The 20409-nt window shown below is 43.3% G+C and overlaps 1 protein-coding gene across 13 annotated transcripts in view; it reads right to left on the bottom strand.

Annotated features, from left to right (window-relative positions):
• Nucleotides 1-324: 324 nt before the first annotated feature.
• NRG1 (neuregulin 1) overlaps nucleotides 325-20409 on the bottom strand; it is a 217303-nt gene continuing 197218 nt past the window's right edge. For 6 of the 13 annotated variants that reach the window (XM_034647784.1, XM_034647785.1, XM_034647783.1 and 3 more), the window contains 5 exons: nucleotides 12740-12842; nucleotides 11079-11205; nucleotides 8504-8634; nucleotides 7254-7460; nucleotides 325-4545 (listed from right to left, as the gene is read on the bottom strand). In XM_034647784.1, coding sequence (XP_034503675.1) covers nucleotides 3894-4545; nucleotides 7254-7460; nucleotides 8504-8634; nucleotides 11079-11205; nucleotides 12740-12842 — 1220 coding nt within the window. In that variant the 3' untranslated portion in view covers nucleotides 325-3893. Of the gene's footprint in view, nucleotides 4546-4933; nucleotides 5076-7253; nucleotides 7461-8503; nucleotides 8635-11078; nucleotides 11206-12739; nucleotides 12843-17399; nucleotides 17424-20409 lie in introns of all 13 variants that reach the window. The other 7 variants (XM_019805357.2, XM_034647781.1, XM_034647790.1 and 4 more) reach the window with 3 other exon arrangements.

Genomic DNA, 20409 nt, shown 5'->3' with positions numbered 1-20409 from the left:
TCCGTAGCAGTCACTACAGAACAGGTCAAGAACCAGGATGCAGGCAACCGTGCCCTAAAATGTCCTCCCTGGTCTGTTATTGCGTATGGGGGGAGGTGTGCGAGAAGGGGCAGAACACATCGTACTGCTCGCTTGTGGCCCCTTCGACACGGAAGACAGCAGTGAGCAGAACCAACAGGCGGAGAGTGAGAAAGAACAGGCAGTGTGGCAAAAGCAACAGACAGAGGAGATGAGCAAGGGGTCCATCAGACACATTCCTAAATTAATACAAGGTGCTGGTCTAACAGACTGAAACATTAGTCTGCTGAGCCACACTCCCACGCCTCCAGAGTAGCATTTTTATTGCAGTATGTCTTTCATGGAAAATGAACAAAACTTTAAATAAATCACAATTACTTATTGCTTAGTATTTTGGATAATAAATTCTTTAGTTTATCAGTACCTCAGGGCCTTCAAATGTGCATTCTTCAAATAGTTTCAATTACATATATATTCTTTCTCCTGAACAATAAATTATTCTTAAAAAAAAGAAAAAGGAAAAGATACATAATTTTAAAGCAAAGGAAAACAAAAAAAACCCATATTTTTTGACATTTATCTTAAACTTATAGGAAAACAACTCTATGTTGGATGCTTAAATATAAATAATAAAGGACATGTTATTTACAATGTTACACAGTAAGTTGAGAGAGTAAAAAACTGACATTAACTCATAAAGACAGTAAATGATTTAGGAAAACATCCAAGTAACGTACAATGTGTATTTACAAAAGAATGTATAATGGAACTCGTGATATGTGGCCATTTCCTTTTGCCTGCATTTCTCTGCAGTGTTTCATGGGTCTTAGCAGATCGGAATCTCTGTGGGTGGTGGAATGGAGCCAGTATTAAAAGATAAAACCAGGCCTTCCTTATTTTCACCAATGTGAGCCACGCACCTTTTAACTCAGGCCAAAAAAAGGAATAGTTATGAGCAAGTTACCCTGGATAAACTCCATGTCTATCAAGACAGTCACACTTAAACAAGGAAGATATGGTCTGTTGGTGTTTGGGACACATTCACATATACTCAGGCAGAGTGCCATTTTGGAGAACGCATGAGGCTGTCCAGGCACTCTTGAAAAAAACAAACAAGAAAAGGCATACCAGGCAAGAAGGGAGAGTAAGACAGAAAAGGAATCTTGAGTGAGAAAAAGAAGTTTCGCCTATACCGCACTACCCCTCCGTGGGATAGGATTTCAGACCCAGGAGACACAGTTGCTGTCAAAGTTCTGGGCAATTTCCACTCCCTCAAAACCCCTGAAAGCCCGCCACCCGCGGGAGCATGGGTTCACACCCCTCCTTGGGACTTGGGATTGCCACTACACCCCCCGAGTTTGTAGACAGGGATGGTTGCCAGCCACGTGGCGACTAGACATCACAGAGAAGTCCCCGTGAACACCAAGCTCGTGGTGGCGGCAGGTAGCCCTGAGGAGAGAGCTGGCCTTTCTTATCAGGGGAAACTCTTGTTCCACAGATGGAAAGCTGGCCCAGCGAACAGGCCACCTCTCCGAGTGACCAGAATCAAGCTGGAAATAAAATCTCCTCTTGTCCTAAACATTCCTACCTATTTGCAAACTGAAAATGTGTATGGCAATTTTCATACTGAGGAAAATGTTGGTTGCTCTCCGCAGAAGATTTCATTGATTCCGGAAAGTCTCCACAATGGGGCATTTGGATACTCCAGTGCCCGAAGATTTTTGGATCAGAAATTTTAGACTTTTCACGAATGGTAGAAATTTCTTTATTGACATAGTCTCTAAATGAGCCAAGGCCTTCAAAGGCAATACTAGCATAATTTACAGGCCCTCTTTGGGTGGACTGTCTTCTTCCCCCTGCCATGAGCTTACTCACTTCTACAGAACTGGGAGATTGGAGTAAGTCGGGCAGCCCGACAGGAGCACAGAGAAAATGGCACGGGAGTAACGAAGGACAGTTCAGGACACCAAATGCTAAGAGTAACTTCAAGGACCTGCAGACAGACATCTCTGTGGGTTGTGGAAACATGAAAGGAACTTAATGACATGACTCGTGTCCAGCCTGCATTTTCCCAACACCTCCTTGCACGTCCCTTCTTCCAGAGAATTTTAACAGAGCCGTGTCATGAAGACCTAAATCCAATTCACCTGCAAACAAGCAGCAGCTGCTCTCGTTGAAGTCACACCCGGTATTTGGAAATTCCTGCCCACCTGTTTCCCATTTTGTCCCATGGATCCCAGGAGGACCCTGGGAATCTAAGTATAAAGCCTGATTTGACAGATATCAGGCAGGGCATGAAATGGGGCCTGCACTTTCTTTTTTCAAAATCCCCTTATCTTCCTGAAGTAATGTTTACTCCACATGTTAACACCTGTAGGCCTTCCTTGGACTTACAATCACAGAGAACATGTGAAGTTTAGACCCATCTTCGTCCTGTTTTGTGACAGTAAAGCAAAAGGTAAGAAAGGGGGAAAACTGGATGATACAGACTGCAGATCGAGAGGTCAGGACACGGTGGGGGTGGGGGTGGGTCACTTCTGTAAGTAAAGGTGCCATCTTTCCAACACCATCAACATTCCCTGATGACTCGTCACTCGTCACTCGTGGAAGGCTCTTGCTAGTATCAAATCACATGCACGTTGGCCATTCCTAACAAAAATGTTCAAGCATACTTATGATCTGATCGAGGCAACGTTGAAAAACAAGAGGAAAATCATGAGGAGAAAGGCGTGGTCAACACAACTGTTTAAAATTGCAACCGAGTCACACGGCTCTTCTCCACCTGTGCCTCCTAGACACCCTACAACAGGACTATTTCCCTAGGGTGACTAGTCACCTCGGAGTACGGCAGGCATCCTTCACTGCAGAAGCATTTCAGACAAACTGCTGAGTGTGCCGTTTAAGCTGGTCATTTTGTGCCATAACACGTCTGTTCTTGAGCTGGCAAGACACAACCAATCGCTAGCTCCCCAATCAGTGAAAAACCCAAGTCAGGAACGGTTGCACCTTTTTCAGCTACGGTTTGATTTTCAACTAGATGACCTGCTGTGTCGTTCCCCCAGACAGTGAGAGGTGGAGTCCTCTTATGAGATGATGGATTGACCCCGATAGCGAGCCAGAACCCATTTTCTATGCTATCGCCCACACTGCTGCTCTGTCAAGGAAAAGAAACCCAAATAAAGCAAATGGTAGCTCTTTTTCGTGAGAGCAAGCTGTCTTCTGATTAAGAATATAGTTTTTTAAAAAATCACAATATTACTTTCTTCCTAATATTTAACGTTACTTAATGCAGTTTCCTGCTGTAATTAATAGTAGCATGCTGTTGAATCTACTATTATCTCAGAGCCCAGTGAAGCAAACCTTTGGCTGGCAGAGTAGACACAACTCATTTCATATACTGAAAGCAAAAGAAAACTTCGTACAAAAGAGAAGGGTATTTGGATGGATGTGCCATTACAAGACGTACTGATCGGGCGCTAAGAGAAGCAAACAGAGGGACAGTTGCAAGTCTTGCAAATCATACAACCCGTCAACATCATAACGCAATGCACGAGAAGCCAGCGAAAACTGAATATATGGGAGGCTTTGCTGAAATACTGTGGAAAAGCAATCACAGTAACTGTACAAAACTTGCTCTCAACAGAACAGAACATAAAGGCACCATTGATATCTTTCTCGTTTTGAAATACTGTAAAAAATTGCTACATATGGCACATAACACATTTTTACATACATATATTTAATTTATAAAAGTTTTTTTTTCCTGTTTTCTATTTGCAGAACTGCTAAAATAAAATAAATTGTTTAATTTAAGGTGGAATACTTTATTATATAAAATAAAGTTTTACAGGTGAATCTATGTGTTTATTCAGGTTTTATACAGCGATAGGGTCTTGGTTAGCGATTACACTAGAGAGCCTGGCCTGCAATTCTTCCTGCGTAGAGAAGCGGCCTGCTGGGTTAGTCCTGCTGTCCGCCAGGCGGAAGGCAGGTGCGGCCTCAAGACTGGCTGCCAGGGGGTTCTGAATGCCCAGGAAGGGTGTATCTTCCCCTACCCTCTCATCTTCCGTTTCACTCTCTGAGTTAGTGCCCTCAGCGCTTGCATGGCTGTCCATTTCCAACCTGTTGGCAATGTGGCCATTGGGCTTGGTTCTTTTGGCCCGCCGGCTACTGGTGAGTTTCTTAACAGGCTCCTGAACTGGCTCGTACTCCTGGGTCGTTTCATACTCCTCGTCCTCCACTATCCTCAAGGGGCTAGGGGGCAGGCTGTTGCTCTCATGTGCGGGGTTATGGTGGTAGGAGTTGAACTGCTGAGAGTGATGGTCATACTTCTCCCGCAGCCTTGGTGGTGTCACAAGGAGCAGCGGTCTCTCTTCTTCCACGAAGGGGCTGACTGCCATGATGGGCATGGACGCCGTCGTGCTGGACGCAGGTGGAGACATTTCCGAAGGGGGCGATTTGGGGGAGCTTGGCGTGTGGAAATCTACAGGTGACATACGAGCCGGGGTGGTCATTGCTGACACATACCTGTGTGAGCACAGAATACCCCGCGTGAGTGTGGTGGCAGAAGAGGCAGAGAGCAGGGAGGGTTAAGGGGACAGAAGTCACGATATTATAGAATCAGAAAACAAAGAATTTCTAGGCGTTGGATACTTCTGGATTTTTAACACTACGGACATTCGGCACCCTTGGAGTCAACAATTATGTAGCCAAGAGTTTCCTCACGGGAGTGCATGCAAAGATCAGCTAAATGGCCTAACTCATCCAAGCTTTGGGGATTTTCAATCTCATCGTGATTTTAAACAAAAGCATGTGAGTCAGGACAAGAAGGCACTAGGTCCTGGAAACCTTTCAGTTTACAAGGACCAAGGCGCAGGGATTTGGAAGGGAAAGAAGTATTACTTAAATACTATACCTTCCTAAAGGCCAAGGGGTCTTAGAGAATGAAGCCCAAATGGGGAATGGAGGAAGATCTAAGATGAGTTGCTGATAGCTGGATCTGCATGCATTTGGATCTGTGTGCCTTGTTTCTCCTTAGCTCAGCTATAAGGTTATGTCTTATGAAAAAAAAAAGAGCATAGTAACTTAGATTTATTCCTGGTAACAGTGTGACACATTCGTGTGCTTTCAGTTTTTCCATGAAACGCCACTTCTTCACATTCAATTTGCAACTCTCCATCCCAGTGACCAAGACATTCAGAAATAAGCCTGAGCGAACCTCATGTGGGCTCCCTGGCTACGTCCAAGCTCCGGTCTACCTGTCTTCAAAAACCCATGGCTGCATCGATCTTTGGCTTATCTTTCATGACTGCTCAGGGCTGGCTGCTCCACGATACCTTATGTCCTGTTATATCCAGTAGTGCTCCGTCAATCTCACTGTCCAGACGGTGAGTGCTTTTTGTTTTCTAAATCATACCAAGCTTTCTTCCTCAGAACAAGAAGGCCTGACTTAGCGCTGAGGAAGATGTGGCTTTATTCAGAGTCACATTTCTCAACTTTGATAAAAATGTTGCCAATGCATATAGCACCAAAGGGCTCTTTTCTTCGCATTGGCGTTCACAGAGTCTAATTTGACAGGACCTGTGATGACACAGGACACCCTTATCTGAACTCTAGCTAACAGCAACAGGAAACCTGTTAACGTTCCTGCTCTTCGGCCATGATTCAGAGTCATATGGATGTGAGGTCTAGCTGTGTCTAAAACGGGAAGGTGTTTAGAGATGGAAATACTTGGGGCTCGAGGCTTCGACTTTTGTTCTGGGGATACGTAAATCAAGCTCTCCGAGAAAGGCTAATGCAGATTCGGCCAACCCGTAAAGGTGATCCATCTTTTCTCTCCATGCTCTTGAGACTCAGATATATCTCGCGGTCCCAGATAGTATCTGCGGTGTGCGGGGAAGCCCACCGCAGCAGGGAAATGTCAGCCTTCGGAGAGAAGTGTCACATGGAGCGATGAAGAAACAATTCATCCCTAGCCTCTTTCTCAGGTCCCAGAAAAGACTGGACTAAGACAGAGTTTCTTAATACATAAAGATACAATTATATGAATTTAAGACTCGGTTTTAAGCCAGTTTGGGACCATGCCTACACATTTTCACCAATGAATGACAGAGCAACCTCGCATCCCATACAGCTCTGAAATACCATTCTGGGGTAAAGACAGACCCTTGAAGAAGTGGTCAGCAAGCAAGCTCTATAAGACCTGCTGGCCCACAACTGGTCATCCTTTGTTACAAGGACGTCCTAGCCAGTGCATGAGTGGAAAGAGTCTTACCAGCATTATCTCCATCCATGTAACTAGGTATGGATTTGACATTACATAACCCCTTTCGGCAGGTGGTCAAAGATTACATTGAGATGGTGATACAGTAAACAAACACACGACACCCCTCTGGATTTGAAAACAAACAGGTAACAATAATGCCACAGATGCTGGTTGGGTATAACTGTCTCCCAATTTCAGTGAAAATGAATAAAGAGGATCCATGAATTCAGTATTCCTATGAAGCATTTCTTACTTTACTTTCCTCTGTTCTTGATTTTACCTTGTCTGTAACCTTCCCCCCCCCAACCCAATCCAATATTCCCAGAAGAAAGCCAAAACATTCTGGAATAAAGCGATATCTGCTTTGAAAACCACTCGTGAAGACTGCGTCTGGAGCATACAGGAGATTTATTTATTTGTCCCTTCTTCGAATTTCGTAGAAGGGACACTATATGGTGGAAGGCAAGCAGTTGTCCCCCATGAGAGTCAGCAATGACACAGCCCTCGATCTGATTTAACTGAGGCTGGAAGGTAAGAAGGCGTTAGCACAAGGGACCACGAGACTAGCTCGACCGGAGTTTGGATAACTCGGCAAATTCCAATTACAGAAGGGTCCTTATTGACCCCTAGTGCCACCTGTCTAAAGTTACAACTGAGGAAACAGAGATGCCGAGTGGGGCTGAGCCTCAGGTCAGAGCTGGGACCTCCGGGTTAGCTGCCCCTTCCACATCCAATCACCCCCGCTCCTTAAGAGTCTGTCGCCTGTCAGCCACTGGGACCATGCGAACGGCTCAGCAGAAAGAAGTTCAGTCAAACAGAAAGAGGACTTCACAACTAGGGAACGGAACAGGCAGCTGCCGCCCGTTAGTCTCATTAGAGTGGCTTTCCTAGGGTGAGTCCCCAGCTGCTCACGGGGACTCTCCTACCCGGGCGCCTTCTCCTCTGCACTGGCTTTGCCCTTCGGTTTTACCTTTCACTATGAGGAGAGTCTCGGTAGGAGTCAGGGGTTTCTCTGGCATGCCTGAGGAAGCTGTTACACTCGCGAGGGCCTCCCAAGCCATTAAGTCGTCCTCTTGGGCCCCCAGTTGGGCTGCTGTGCCTACTGTTTTCTACCGATGACATCATGATTACAGAGTGACTTTCCGAAATGATGCTTTCAGTGTGCCCATTGCTCCAGCTGGAGGGGAAACGAGAGAGGCAAAGAGAGAGACGGATGCATCTTTTTAATGATACGCAAAAATGGAAATGAAAGGAAGTGATCTGGTAACTATTTCAACTTATTGGTGTATCAGCAGTTGACGATAACATTACTCGTCTCAGAACAGAATTATTATTACTTGCTATAGAGAGGATCTTGATTTTGTTTGGCTTCGTAAGGATACAGTTTATGCCTTTGTTCACCCATTTAACACATATGTATCAAATGGCAGTATGTACTAAGTGTTCTTTTTTTCCCCATATTTATTTATTTATTTATTTATTTGTTTATTTATTTATTTATTTAACAGAGAGACAGCCAGCGAGAGAGGGAGCACAAGCAGGGGGAGTGGGAGAGGAAGAAGCAGGATCCAAGTGGAGGAGACTGATGCGGGGCTTGACCCTAGAACGCTGGGATCACGCCCTGAGCCAAAGGCAGACGCTTAACGACTGCACCACCCATGCGCCTCCGTACTAAGTGTTCTTACAATCCCTCCGTTCTCCACTGGCTTAGGTCAAGGTGACATTTGGCCTATGAGATACATTTGGCAGTCTGGTGTTGCCCTTGGTCGCATGCACTCACACATGGATCCCCGAGGCATCTGAGAACTTAGAGTTCGGCTATCGAGCAAGTTCTCATGTTCATTTCCAAGGGCAACCCAATCACTGGAAGGAGTCAACTTCTAAATATTATATAGCATCTAGGACAGACTTTTTCCACTGTAGCAACTCAGTGAGTAGTCAGGTATGAGTAAAGATTATCTCTAAAACGGGGAACAACAATCCTGTGAGTGGGGATTATTTTCACTTTCAGTAATGAAAAAATGGACGCTCAAATTTCAACAGCGATTAAATGGCAGAGCCGGTTGATGTCCAAAGCCCGTGTTTGTCCCAAATCATACATGTTGCTATATGTCCTTGCCTCATAAGTGTCTCCTATTCCTTTCTTAGGCAGTGAGAGCAAAAGCCAATGTCTGGAAATTCTCTTGGAGTAGTGTCATGCAATTGTTTTCATTCTCGTACCTGTGGCTAGGAGTCTGGGTGACAGTAGTGGAGTGATGAGCTGTTGAGGTATAGTGACTGGTGGAAAACGATGTCTCCGCTTCTCTCTCAACAATATGCTCACTAGAGATGACATTTTTAGATACGTATTGCTGGATAAACAAAGAGACACAACTTGAAGATTCATATTAATCAAAACAGAAACATCGTCACCATCACGCACAAAATCTATTCTCGTACATATACTTCATGATACATTCCATGTCTCCAACGGTCAGATGGCAAATCCTATCCTGGCTATATGGCCTTTAAAGTCGGTAAATGAAATTAATGAATGAAATTAACGAATTATCCTTTGGATGTAGCGTAGCATACGGTGTGGCTTCAGCAGTCTTCGCTGCATATTATCAGAAACAGACCAAGCTCTTCTATCTTACTTCCAACTCATAATGTGAGTGGAACTCAAGACAAATCTCTGCCCCATATTCATTTTTGTCATAGTTGTTGTAAATGAAGAAGATTAACAGACAGTTGAATGACACAAAAGCATAGAGATGCTTAGTCTTATTTCAGATTTCAAGTCAGGAGATGAATTTCTTTTTTATAATCTCTGTATTTTGGATGTACTTTTCTTTTTCAGTTTCCAAGGGCCCGTGTTGCCCTAAGGACAGCACTGAAATTTCCAACTTGTTGTCAGTGGTAAGAGTAACAAGGCCACTGAGAGGTTTGAAGGACTTACAGAAGGTTGTCAAGGTCACACGTCTTGACAAAGCACACAAGATACAGAGGGCCTGTATAGACTGCAAGTAGATTCTACCTATTTTCATCACCAAATCGCATTGGCTATTCCTGCCTTCAATCAGGGAAAAGAGGCACATTTTGAAGTTGTGTTTGAAATGCTGTTAGTTTTACACCAAGTTGAACTGAGTAATGGAAAACGGCACGGACAGGAGTACTCTCAGATGAAATGGGCACTTTATAAGCAATGGGCTGTGGGCTGTCAAAGAACCTGATGTATTTATGGAAACCCCCAAAATATAATATACAATTTGAATTATGCTTGAAACTCTAGTTGGTTCTCTTGGTGGAAAGGCTATTCCACGTGGCTCTTTCTGGGATGTGCACTTAGTCTGCTTTTAGGAAAAGATGGTGATGCCGTGATTCATGAGCTCTTTCTAGTCTGTGCACCATCTCACTCTTGGTCCTTGAAAGGCAACGGAAGCTTGGTGAATCTAATCTAAATAATATATAACAGTTATTGACCACACACTGAATGTCACTGGGCTAAGTGTTTTATGTGGATTGTCTTGTTTAAGGCTCATAGAACTTTTTGCAGTAGGTATTATTTTTAGGCCTGTTGTCATAATGATGAAATAGGATTTAGACAGATTAAATAAAGCCCAAAGTAACACAGCCCGAGAGATAATTGGAATGCAAGCAGCCATTCTGCTTCCTATATATTATAACAGACATAGTGACAGATTGTAGGTGTGTCTGTATGGAATGAATGCATTTATCAACTGTGTAGAACGCTGTAATGAACACTGGTAGGGGGAGGGAAGCAACAAAATAAATTGATATATCAACACCTCACTCTGTCTCTGGAAGGTCTTGGCTACAAGACTTGCTGGTGGGCAAGTAACCACCAGCTCTGAACTTGGTTCTAGGCTCTATTTGCTCCACACAAAACACACATTTTCCTATAGGATAGAAAAAAATGCTACTGCAGTGCAAACTTCAAGCTTTGCCTATAAAAAGCCAAACATCCAAGGGAAACGCAGAAAACAGGAAAAATTATGATGGAATAGGACGAGCAATACTCCAGAAGCCAGGAAAGCTGAGTCCAGCTCTGGCCCTTAACTGTAAAAAGGGGAGGCTTGAAAGAGCACCTCTAAAGATTCTTCAGAATGTAATATTCTGTGACCCAGTCATATTTAAAAGCTGAGTGCTTGGGAAATTTTAAACAGAATATTTGAATGATTGAAGATACATTTAATCTGGAGGGTTTGACATCATGTATAAAGAGTCAGGGAGTAAGAAAGCATTATGTTCTCCCTGTTTTGCAACTGAGAAGGGAGTCTGGTAAGTCATTTGGCCCTTGCGTGCCCTAACTTCTTCCTTTGTACAACAGAATCAGTAAATCATCAGGTCCTGAGAGAGGCCTCAAATAAAAATCACGCTAAAGCCCTTAGCTCAGTTCTCAGTACTAATCAGTTAGAGACTGGAGGAGTCTTCATTTCCAAATCATAAAAAAAAAAAAAAAATCCTTCTGATTCTCGTATCATTAATTTTATTATTTTTTCTATGTGTTTTTCTTTTCTTTCTTCCAGTTAGGCCCTCCCTGCAGAACAAACCCAATATTATTATTCCAACCCCCTTAATGAACACTTTATGAGAGGAAATGTGCTGGTCTTACAGTAACCAAATCCACTTTAAAAAATGTTCCCATTATTTTGTCCTGGCAAAACCCTGGATTCCCGGAAGCCGCGGTGATTAATGGCAGTAGCTAAGAGCCTAAGAGCTTTAGAAAATAAACGTCAAGGTGCCTGAACAGAGGAGAGATGCTGAGCTTTTCCACTGGCCAGATTCAACATACATTCACCAGCTGGACGTTCTCAGGGGGCGGGTTGGGGTGGTGAGGCCCGTTGGCTATGTTCACCATGTTGTTACGTTCGGACCGCAAACTTTGCCGAAGCCGGTCATGAAGCTTTTTCCGTTGTTTCCTGGATATGAAAAAGGGAGCATTTATTTTTTTCTATCATTTACATTTCTTGGTACAGTCAACTCTTGATTCTACCAACACATAAGTCAGGTGGGAGGCCGGTGGAGGGCGTGGCACTCCATCTCGGACTCTGCCTACGGACAGAAATGGAATCACACAATCTTAGTGAATACATTTAAAGAGCCGGGGGGCATTCTTACAGAAATCTAACTGGACTGCTGAGAGATAAGAAACAAAAGAGAAGACAAGATAAATCAAGTTGATATTTGGCCCAAATCCCAACTTTTGCAATCAATCCATCTTTGCCTGAGTCTTACAGATGGTCATTTATCTTAGGTACCAATTTGCGCTGTGCAATGGATAAGGCTGATTTCATTCATAATTCCGCCTGTGTGTCTCTTAAGAAGGTACGGTTAAGTTTGAATCTGTACCCCCTACACAGTGGGTGTGCCTGTATGGCACGGAACTTGAGTGCAGCTAGGTACATATTTTGCCCGTAGATTTAGCACAATTATAACACAATCTTACTCTTAGTAACACTTTTTTTTTGTAGAACTAGTAATGGATATTGAAATACTGAGATTGAATCTAATTAAGACTCTTAAGGTAGATTCCAGTAAGGCTGATCTCCATCACTTACTCAATTCTGGCAACCCATGACATCTGGGGGTATTAAGAAAATGCCATCCATGCCCTTAATTTTATGGTCTAAAAGCATATTGTCTTTGTTCCTCAATGCAACATGCAGGTCATGATAATATCCCCACGACTAGTTTTGGCAAGAGAGTTTATGTGATGAAGCAATAAAAAGAAACAAAACTGTAAACGTTATTTCCTACTTGAAGGAGAAGTTCTACGTAAGAGAGAAAAGTGAAGGGAATTCAGGTCACATGGTAATGGTGTCTGTTAATATGGACCCAGCTCAAAGGACCAGACACAGTGACCACAAATCTGCTTCAATGTTTTCTCTTCTTCTTTCAAAGTGAGATTTTCTTGATTTTCCTCCCATGAGATTCCTTCTGTACATCCCACACTTTGAGAGCATTTGAACTGGTATGCTCATTCGATGGAATGGGAAAATAATTGCGATAATGTTTTAAAAAAACCTTCATTCCCAACATCACCAAGTGTTTCCTTTATCTCCTAAGTCTGAGTGCAAAGTGGGACGCATCCTCAGTGGTAACATGACAGATGCCCCTTGGGCGCCTACCACTGTCCTCTCAGGGTCATCCACGTGCACCGGCATGTGCCCCACAAGCCTGTCCCTCCAACCCTTTTCCGGGTCGTGGGCCATGGTCAACGACCAGAAGTCTTCTGAACACTTACACGCAAATAGGCAAAGCTTTCTTGTTACGTGATTAGAAAAAGTCCTTGAAATAGATGACTCAGAAGGAAAAATGAGAAGAAATGTCCCCCTGCCTCCCCGCTCCCCCTTTCATGACTAGGCTGTTGAAAATGCTTTCGGCAGAGCCCTGGGCTGGCTAAGCCGTCTTCTCTGCGCTAAGGAGAGAGAGGCACGGAGGACGAAGGTTTACTTGGTTTTGCAGTAGGCCACCACACACATGATGCCGACCACGAGCAGGGCGATGCAGATGCCGGTGATGGTCAGCACTCTCTTCTGGTAGAGCTCCTCCGCTTCTGGAAAGGGATGAGAGCAGATGTCACCAAAGCCCCCTGACACTTCCCAGGACTTAACAACTGAACAGTTGGCATGCGGTATGGCATTGTCCATGTTCACAAGAAAGTAAATACGTGACATTTCATTACTTTTGCAGACATACTTAAGGGACAGCATACTCTGCATTACACTTGGAGCATAAACAGCAAAGCCAGCTGGGGCCATTTCCAATTAAAAAATTATACTATTAAATTACTTTACTTATAAGCTACAGATGTATATGTATTAAACTGGCAAATCACAAACATTAATTATAAAATAATTATTTAGTTAAAACTGTAATTTTTAATTAAAAAAAAATCTCTTGCAAAGGCAACAGGAATCAATGCCAATAAAAGGAGCTGGGATTGGAACCACTGGGGCCGTCCTCGCCCACCTCTCTCCCCACCTTCTCCCTCCCCAACCCCTTTTTATTTCCCAGCTATTTTATATTCCGGTGGTCTTTACAAGGAGTCATTTCTAACTTAAAAAAATAAACTCGAAGACATTTGCAAACATGAGCTTGACTTGTAGTTAGCAACAAAACCAAGGCAGGATCCCTACAATTTAACAGTAAAGTGTGAACATAAGCAACACAGTAGGGGTAGCAGGGCACTGTATCAGAGAAAATCCAATATGGTGGGTAAGATAGTCCAGGGCCAAGATGAAAATTTGTCCTTTGAAGGACAATTATTATCACTGACTCTACTTGGAAACCTAATTGATCTGTGTAAAGAAACCATTAGCACACGAGATATGTGACTTGGGCTAGACCAGCTTGGCAAATTAGCTCAAGGAGGTCACAAAAGGGAGGATGATGCTTAGAACTTCGGGTTAATGCTGTACCTTAAATGCAACCAGTCTCTTATTCATGGAAGTCTTCCTATTTGCAAATCAGTTTTTGGGAGGGATCACTTGATTATACTTTGGCAGGTCAGTTTCTTCTCGAGATTGGCAGATTTAAGGGTGAACTTGATCCCTTAGGAACTGAGCTTCCAACCAGTCTAATTACATTTATTGGAAGACATTCACAAGTTCACCGAAAAAGAGAGCTCAGACCGACGCATCATAAGTATTGTAAGCTGAGCTTGCCAAACCGATGAATAAGCTGGTCAGAAAACCGGGGGCTGTAATACAAATGAAGGTCTCTTATCTGGACATCAACATGGGGCCTTAGGGAACATTTTCAATTTTCTTTACTGAGAGAGGGTGAGCCGCAGGAAGTTTTCTTGAAATGAAAAAGTGCATTTTAATTTCTGTGATACAGTAGACCTTATCATTAAACAAAACATTTCCTACAAGCCAAGCCCATGGTAATCAAATTCCAGTTAACAGGTCAGGAACATTGTCAAATCAAATTAATATAGCACTGATCATTAACAGGGGGAGAAGGAGAAGAGAAGTCAGTGGGTAAAAGACTAGAATGCTGCAGAAATTATACCAAAACAAACCAAAAGGGTTGGAAGTGGGAGGGAAAAAACAAACCAAGAGGACAGACGGACTGACAGAATGACGGAGAGAGGGAGGAAGTCAGGTAGGAGGGAAAACAAGATTAAAAGTGAAGGAGCCATCTGAAGTCTCTGGCACAGCATGCCTGATACTAAGGGAGGAAAAATAAATAAACAAAAGAAAAGCAGAGGGAGGCAATGCTGGGAGGGAGGAGAGGGTGGGTGCAAAGTCGGAAGGGTGATCCCATACAGCATAACTCCTACCCTACGCTGGCGGTCACGTGGAAGCCACAATTAGGAAGCCAAGCAGCTGGTGCATTGCAGTGAAACGATGACCCAGGAGACATGGAGTGGGGTCACATTTGTGTGCCGCGAAAGTCAGATGAGGATGTGGAATGTGAATGCTTCTATGTTAATTGCTGTGTCTGCTGCCTCCCGTCCCCCACAGCCCCAGGACAGGGCATTCCATTTTCCGAGGTGGTAATCTGCAAGCGGGGTGCCCCAGGAGCCTCCTCCTGGACCTGGCACGCGCATCGGTTTTTAGCGATACGTCTAAGGCGGCGAGGCGGCGCCCCACTGGTCCTTCCTCGTGGGGCCTCCGGACGCCGCGCTCCTCTGGGTGTGGCTGGTTGGTTTAGACGCAGCTGCGTACAAGTGTCATTGCCACGAGACATGAAGCCCCTGCTTTACCGCGCCCTCTCTCGCTCACTCTCTTGGCATCTTAACATGCTATCTTCAGAAAAAGCTGCGAAGTTACTACTGACAACTAGGAAAATGGGATGTATCTAAGGACTGAAGGGGGAAAGGGCATCCTGGGTACGTCCAGGGATTCCGTTGACACGTTTTCTTTGGGTGGTTGCTAATCGGTAAAAGAATAGATTGAGCTCAGTTTGTCAGCAAACGTGGCATGCTGACTCACCGTTCTGCCCACGTTATGTGGCAAGACACGCATTTTCCCAGTGAAATCGGTCATGAAAATAAAGAGGCAAGCTCAGTAAAGGCCAAAGGGTAGAGCAAAAGTGCTATGATGAACCAATGAAAGACAAGGCCCATAGAATACAGACGTAGGATTAAGATTCTGTATTCACAACAGCATTTACTGAATACATTAAATGTTTCTCATCTTAGTTTCTATTTCATTTTCCAATGATTTACCAGATCAGGGAAACCCCCCCCCCATTATGAAAGTGTTAAAAGAGAAATACTTGATGAACAATCATATAAACAATGGGTTCTTTTCACCCCCTTTTCCCCTTATTTTTTTTCTCTAGTGTGACAGGGTCAATAGGGCAAGAGCAAATTAGAGGCAGTGCTGAAAAAAAGAATCTGTCAGTCCAGTTGGCGGATCTGCCTTAATGAATGGAAATGCTTCCGAGTCTTTACTCTATGGTTTGGCTGGATGCATTGAAGTCAATCAGATCAAGCATGTTTTCCAGTCTGATCTGGCCAGGCGGCCGAGAGACAGAAGCCTTGTCTTTCTCAATGTTAATTGACCTTTAAGGTCTGATTTTCCTTAAGGACGGAACGTTCTGGCTCAGTACATGGGCTATCCTGAGACTGTGGGGTCTTTGGACCATTTGCCTTTAAGAGGTATGCAGATACCAGCACAATGTATCTTTACTCACCCTTCAGATCCTACTGAGGGAGAGTCCTACATCGGAACTATCCATTGCCCTGCCTCATTGTCTGTGAATAGAACTATTAAATTCTAGTTAGACCCTAAAGTGATAAAATGGGACAAAGATGCTATTAAGGAAAAGGAGGAGGTGATGGTTGTTTTTTTCCTCCCTGCAGGAAAGGCTGGTAAGCCTTTTCAGTAGTGGGACAATTTTTATCAGGAGGGAGATAAGTAGATAAGTCACCACCCGAGGGGTGTTGGTGGGAATTCTCATGCTTCTCACTCTTGGGAGACGTTCTGTGATACGCAAAGGGTCACTCACCTCATCAAATGAATAGTTTCTCTTCAAAGTTTTTTGAAGGGGAGTGGGCAATTGACTGAGTTTCTCTCCCTGTCACAGACAGAACTTGCAACAGCCTTATTTTCCATGGATTATGGAAAATAAATTAGGTATAGACTGGGATGTTATCCTCCAAAAGAGAGTAGCAACCATACTACAAGGGGTCCTCACTGCATGATGTAACCGACACCAGCTGGATGGAGATCAGCTATTCTGTTAATCAGGACATTGCTTTGTTGACCCACAGCCTCATTCCAGGGCTGCAGGCTGTGTTCAGGAAGCCGGGACACTTGCATTGTGGAGTCTCTGGGATGACAGAATGGCTTCCCTCTCCTCCCAAGACTGGCCCTGGCTCCCAATTATTTAGGACAAAGGCCTTCAAAGGGAGTATGCCCCAAATTCACATGCTCATAAGAGATGTTATTTTATGTTTACAGTGTGAACATTTCTATTTGATTACTTGTCTGTATAATCTAAGTGACTCAAGGTTAATTCCATTAGTGGTAGAATTTCCACCCAAAATAACGCTGGGCTTCTTTCTTTCTGTTTTCTATTTCCTTGCTCCTAAGATAATGAAGTTGACTAGAGGAGCACGTGAATATCCTCAGAAAATCAGAGTCTGCCCATACAATATCGTGTTGCCGTGTGAGGGCTTTCCATGTTACTATTTCAAGTGGGTTATTTTTTATGTTGTATGTCACATTCTCATCAGCCTAAGATGTGGTGTGTTTTTAAGCTGATGGATTTAGAGCTTCTTTTGTTCCCTCAGGCCTGGTTTGGTTCCTCCCATAGCCTTATGCACCTTTCTCAACTTCCCCCCCACTCTGAAATAACAGCATGGTCAGATCCAATCAGAGGGTCAAGGAACGTGGGATAGATGTGACTTTGCAGCAGGTGAGATGATTTTTAAACTCTAAGTGAAGTGTGGGAATCTAGAAACTGCTGCCCCCTGTGACATTTCGGTAAACTAATCATAGATTGGAAGCAGAGAAATCATTGTTATAGCTGTATGATCCCTTCTGAAGGAAAAGGAAATTAGTTAGGAACTGGAAGGTAAGAGTAGGAAGGGAAAAGATTTCAGCTCATAGGTTCTAAATTCTGCAGGCTAAAAGGAATGATGATTGGTCCATACCCATAAATTCAATCCCAAGATGCTCTGCCAATGCAGAAAGTTGACAAAAAAAAGAAAGAAAGGGAAAAAAGTTTCAGAAAAGAGCAATACAGTGCACTCCAAAACACAATACACATGACTATGAACGGCTCTCCGTGCGTGCACATTGAACAGGACAAATGGTGGGTGGTTAAGGAAGCAGTGCTCAGGTACGCCTCCTGGAGTCCGCATAGGGAACTTCTCTTTTTTAAGAGGTGTGCAAATCCAGGCACACCCTGTCTCTATTAACCCTTAAAAGACCTTACTGAGGGAGAAGTTGTACTGCTGAACTACCCTCTCTGCTACTTTATCATCTGGGAACAGAAATACCGTATTTATAACCAAAAAAGGCATTCGGTATTATTTTATTCCTCTCTTGAAAAGGCAGAAGCAAAGTCCAGGGAGGTGATTTTGTTTTTTACCCAAAGGCACACAGTGGCAGGGCCAGGAGTAGAAGCCAAGAGTATAGCAATTTGGTCCGAAATTTTTCTTGTGTTGGGTTTACATTTTTTTGTAGTCCGTGGAAAGCCATGCTCTCACATTTCTTGTTGTTTGGTTACTTTTTAAAAACAAACACCTCTCTCTTTTTCTGCTCCTAACCTTCCACTTTCTCCACCACTTACATAACGTTTCATTCATAGACAGCAACAAACGCTTCTGCCCAAAAAGACAGAGAGGGAATTGGAGCCCCGAGCCTGCTTTGAGTATTTTCAAGTAACTCCTGTGTGGTATTGGACAACTTTCAATGCCTCGATTTTCCAAATAGTTAAAAAAAAAAAAAAAAAGACGGGGGCTGCGGGAAGGATCCAATTCTTGAGGTCCTTCGTTAATTTCAATGTATGACTCCCTCAAATAACAGACAGCCAATTCGATGGGCACTTCACAGGGCTGAGCTCTGCCACCCAGATGACAGCACAGGGCTGCCCGGGGTGGGGGGGAAGGGGGCTCAAAGGTGGCTTGAGCTCACAGCCCATCATCCTGGCAGATGTGTCCCTGGAGGTTCCAGGATGACAGGACTAGCAGAGCCTGCACAGGCTCCAGTGAAGAAATGGGGAACACGGGCCAATTACAAATAAAACCCCCAAACCTCCAGAAATGACACCTTCCATTCTCAAAGCAAAAAACTGTGAATCGAATTTCATCGGGTGGGACCCTTTAGGATCCCTTACTTGCCCGTGTGTGGTAGAGAGGCATGTGGGAAAGAAGGGCAGAATGAAAACAGAGATTCAAGGGTCTACAGTTCTTCCTTCGATCACTGACTGGAGAGATACCAGGGTGGTCCAAAAATAGGACATGACACCTCTTGAGTTTGAAAACATGTGGTTGAGGGGTAGTTCCCTTACAAAAACATCAGTTTGGGCATGGGCAAAGCACCTCAAGAAGAGAGCAGAAAATCAGATGGTAAGTGTGCTGGCTTGTCCCGGTTCTAGGTCCTGCCTCTGCCATTGACCTGCTCAGTGACTTTGGCCCAGTTAATTGCTCACTGACAAAATGCTTAGGATCCTAACACATGTGTCACAGGGAGACTCTGTGGAATAAAGGAGCCATGAAATATGGCGGCCAACAGCAATACGGTTTATGTGCTCGGAGAAAAGACCTATCTGGGGAGCTACGTTGGGCCACTTAATAGTATGTAGGTTTAATTTTAACTAGATCATGGCCAGGAAAACTCTGAAAGCTCCTGGGGTATACCCAAGAATTTAGACTTTAAAAACTTTCCACCTCTTAAGGAAATGAAGCTTCCAGATTAAAAAAGAAATCAAAGAGTACATCGAGTAACAATAATAACGAGAGGCACGATGTATAAGACAGTTCAGTCTGCCCTGGGTCAAGGGTATTCAGGCAAATAACCTAAATTTTTCACAAATTAAAAGCCAGGGGATTTAGGATTAAATCGGTTGCACAATGTTCACAGCAAAATCACAATTTACTCAAATCCAAATGAACTTCACTTATTTCTGTGCAACACTCAATGTGACAAAATGCCATCCCCCCTGCCCCCACCATTTGCTCCCTTTATGTAAACTTTGGAACATCGAGTACAAGAATTCATTTTCCAAGGAAGTGATAATAAATTTCCTTACACATTTCCTTGAAGATGTGACTCAGTTTTTCTCCCTAGAATCCCTTCCATCTTATGCTTTTTTCCTCCTACCGGTCAGTAATAGTTTAAGGGTTAAAATCAGGAGATATCTACAGAAACTCTTTCCAGAGAATCATCACTCCATGCCTACATGAACACTGCTAATGATCTATATTAGTGGCGTAGAAAGCTTGGTTAAGTCTTCAATAAAATTAGTAGCATGCCCATGCGTACATATTACTGCATTTACAGCTTTATAGGTACGTCTGTGAGCCTAACTATAATTTCATTTCATGGGAAGTCATTCATATCAGGCAGCTCCAATTTCAAATAATTCAAAGGGAAATTGGTACTTAAAATTGGAATCTCTTCTGGCCATAAGCCCTAACAAGGAAACAAGCAGAGGAAACATGCATCAGTCATTGTCAACCTGAAGCAAACACGGCTCTAATTTATTTTTACTATTGGTGGCTACATTTCTTTCATTGTGAGTCAAGAAAAGCAGAAGACACAAATAATTTTCATTTTATGAAAAGGTTATTACTTTCTATCTGTTCTATTTAATCTAATGTTGGCGTAGGCTCGTTATGTATCACACTCTTCCTATTGCACTGTCTAGCCACTACATTTTTCAAATTAAATTAATAATTCAAAAACACAAAGGTTACAGTAAACAATTTAGTTTCCTTTTCTACATGTGATTTCCTGCTGTGCAGTAAGCAATATAAAAAACTAATTTAAATCTTAGAGCCTTCAGAAATGATTAAATATTGACTCACTAATCCTTTGCTTTAGGATTTTATAATTATTTGAAAAAAAACTGATTAGCCTGTAGGTTAATTGAAATTTTCAATCGCATCAGAGAAAAGAACAATAAGACAACTTTCTTTTACCAAAATTTACCTGTAC

The sequence above is a fragment of the Ailuropoda melanoleuca genome, chromosome 18 (assembly GCF_002007445.2).
Source record: "Ailuropoda melanoleuca isolate Jingjing chromosome 18, ASM200744v2, whole genome shotgun sequence".
In the NCBI taxonomy this organism is placed as follows: domain Eukaryota; kingdom Metazoa; phylum Chordata; class Mammalia; order Carnivora; family Ursidae; genus Ailuropoda; species Ailuropoda melanoleuca.
The sequence above is the reverse complement of the archived record's forward strand: the minus strand, read 5'-3'. Positions and strand labels throughout refer to the sequence as shown.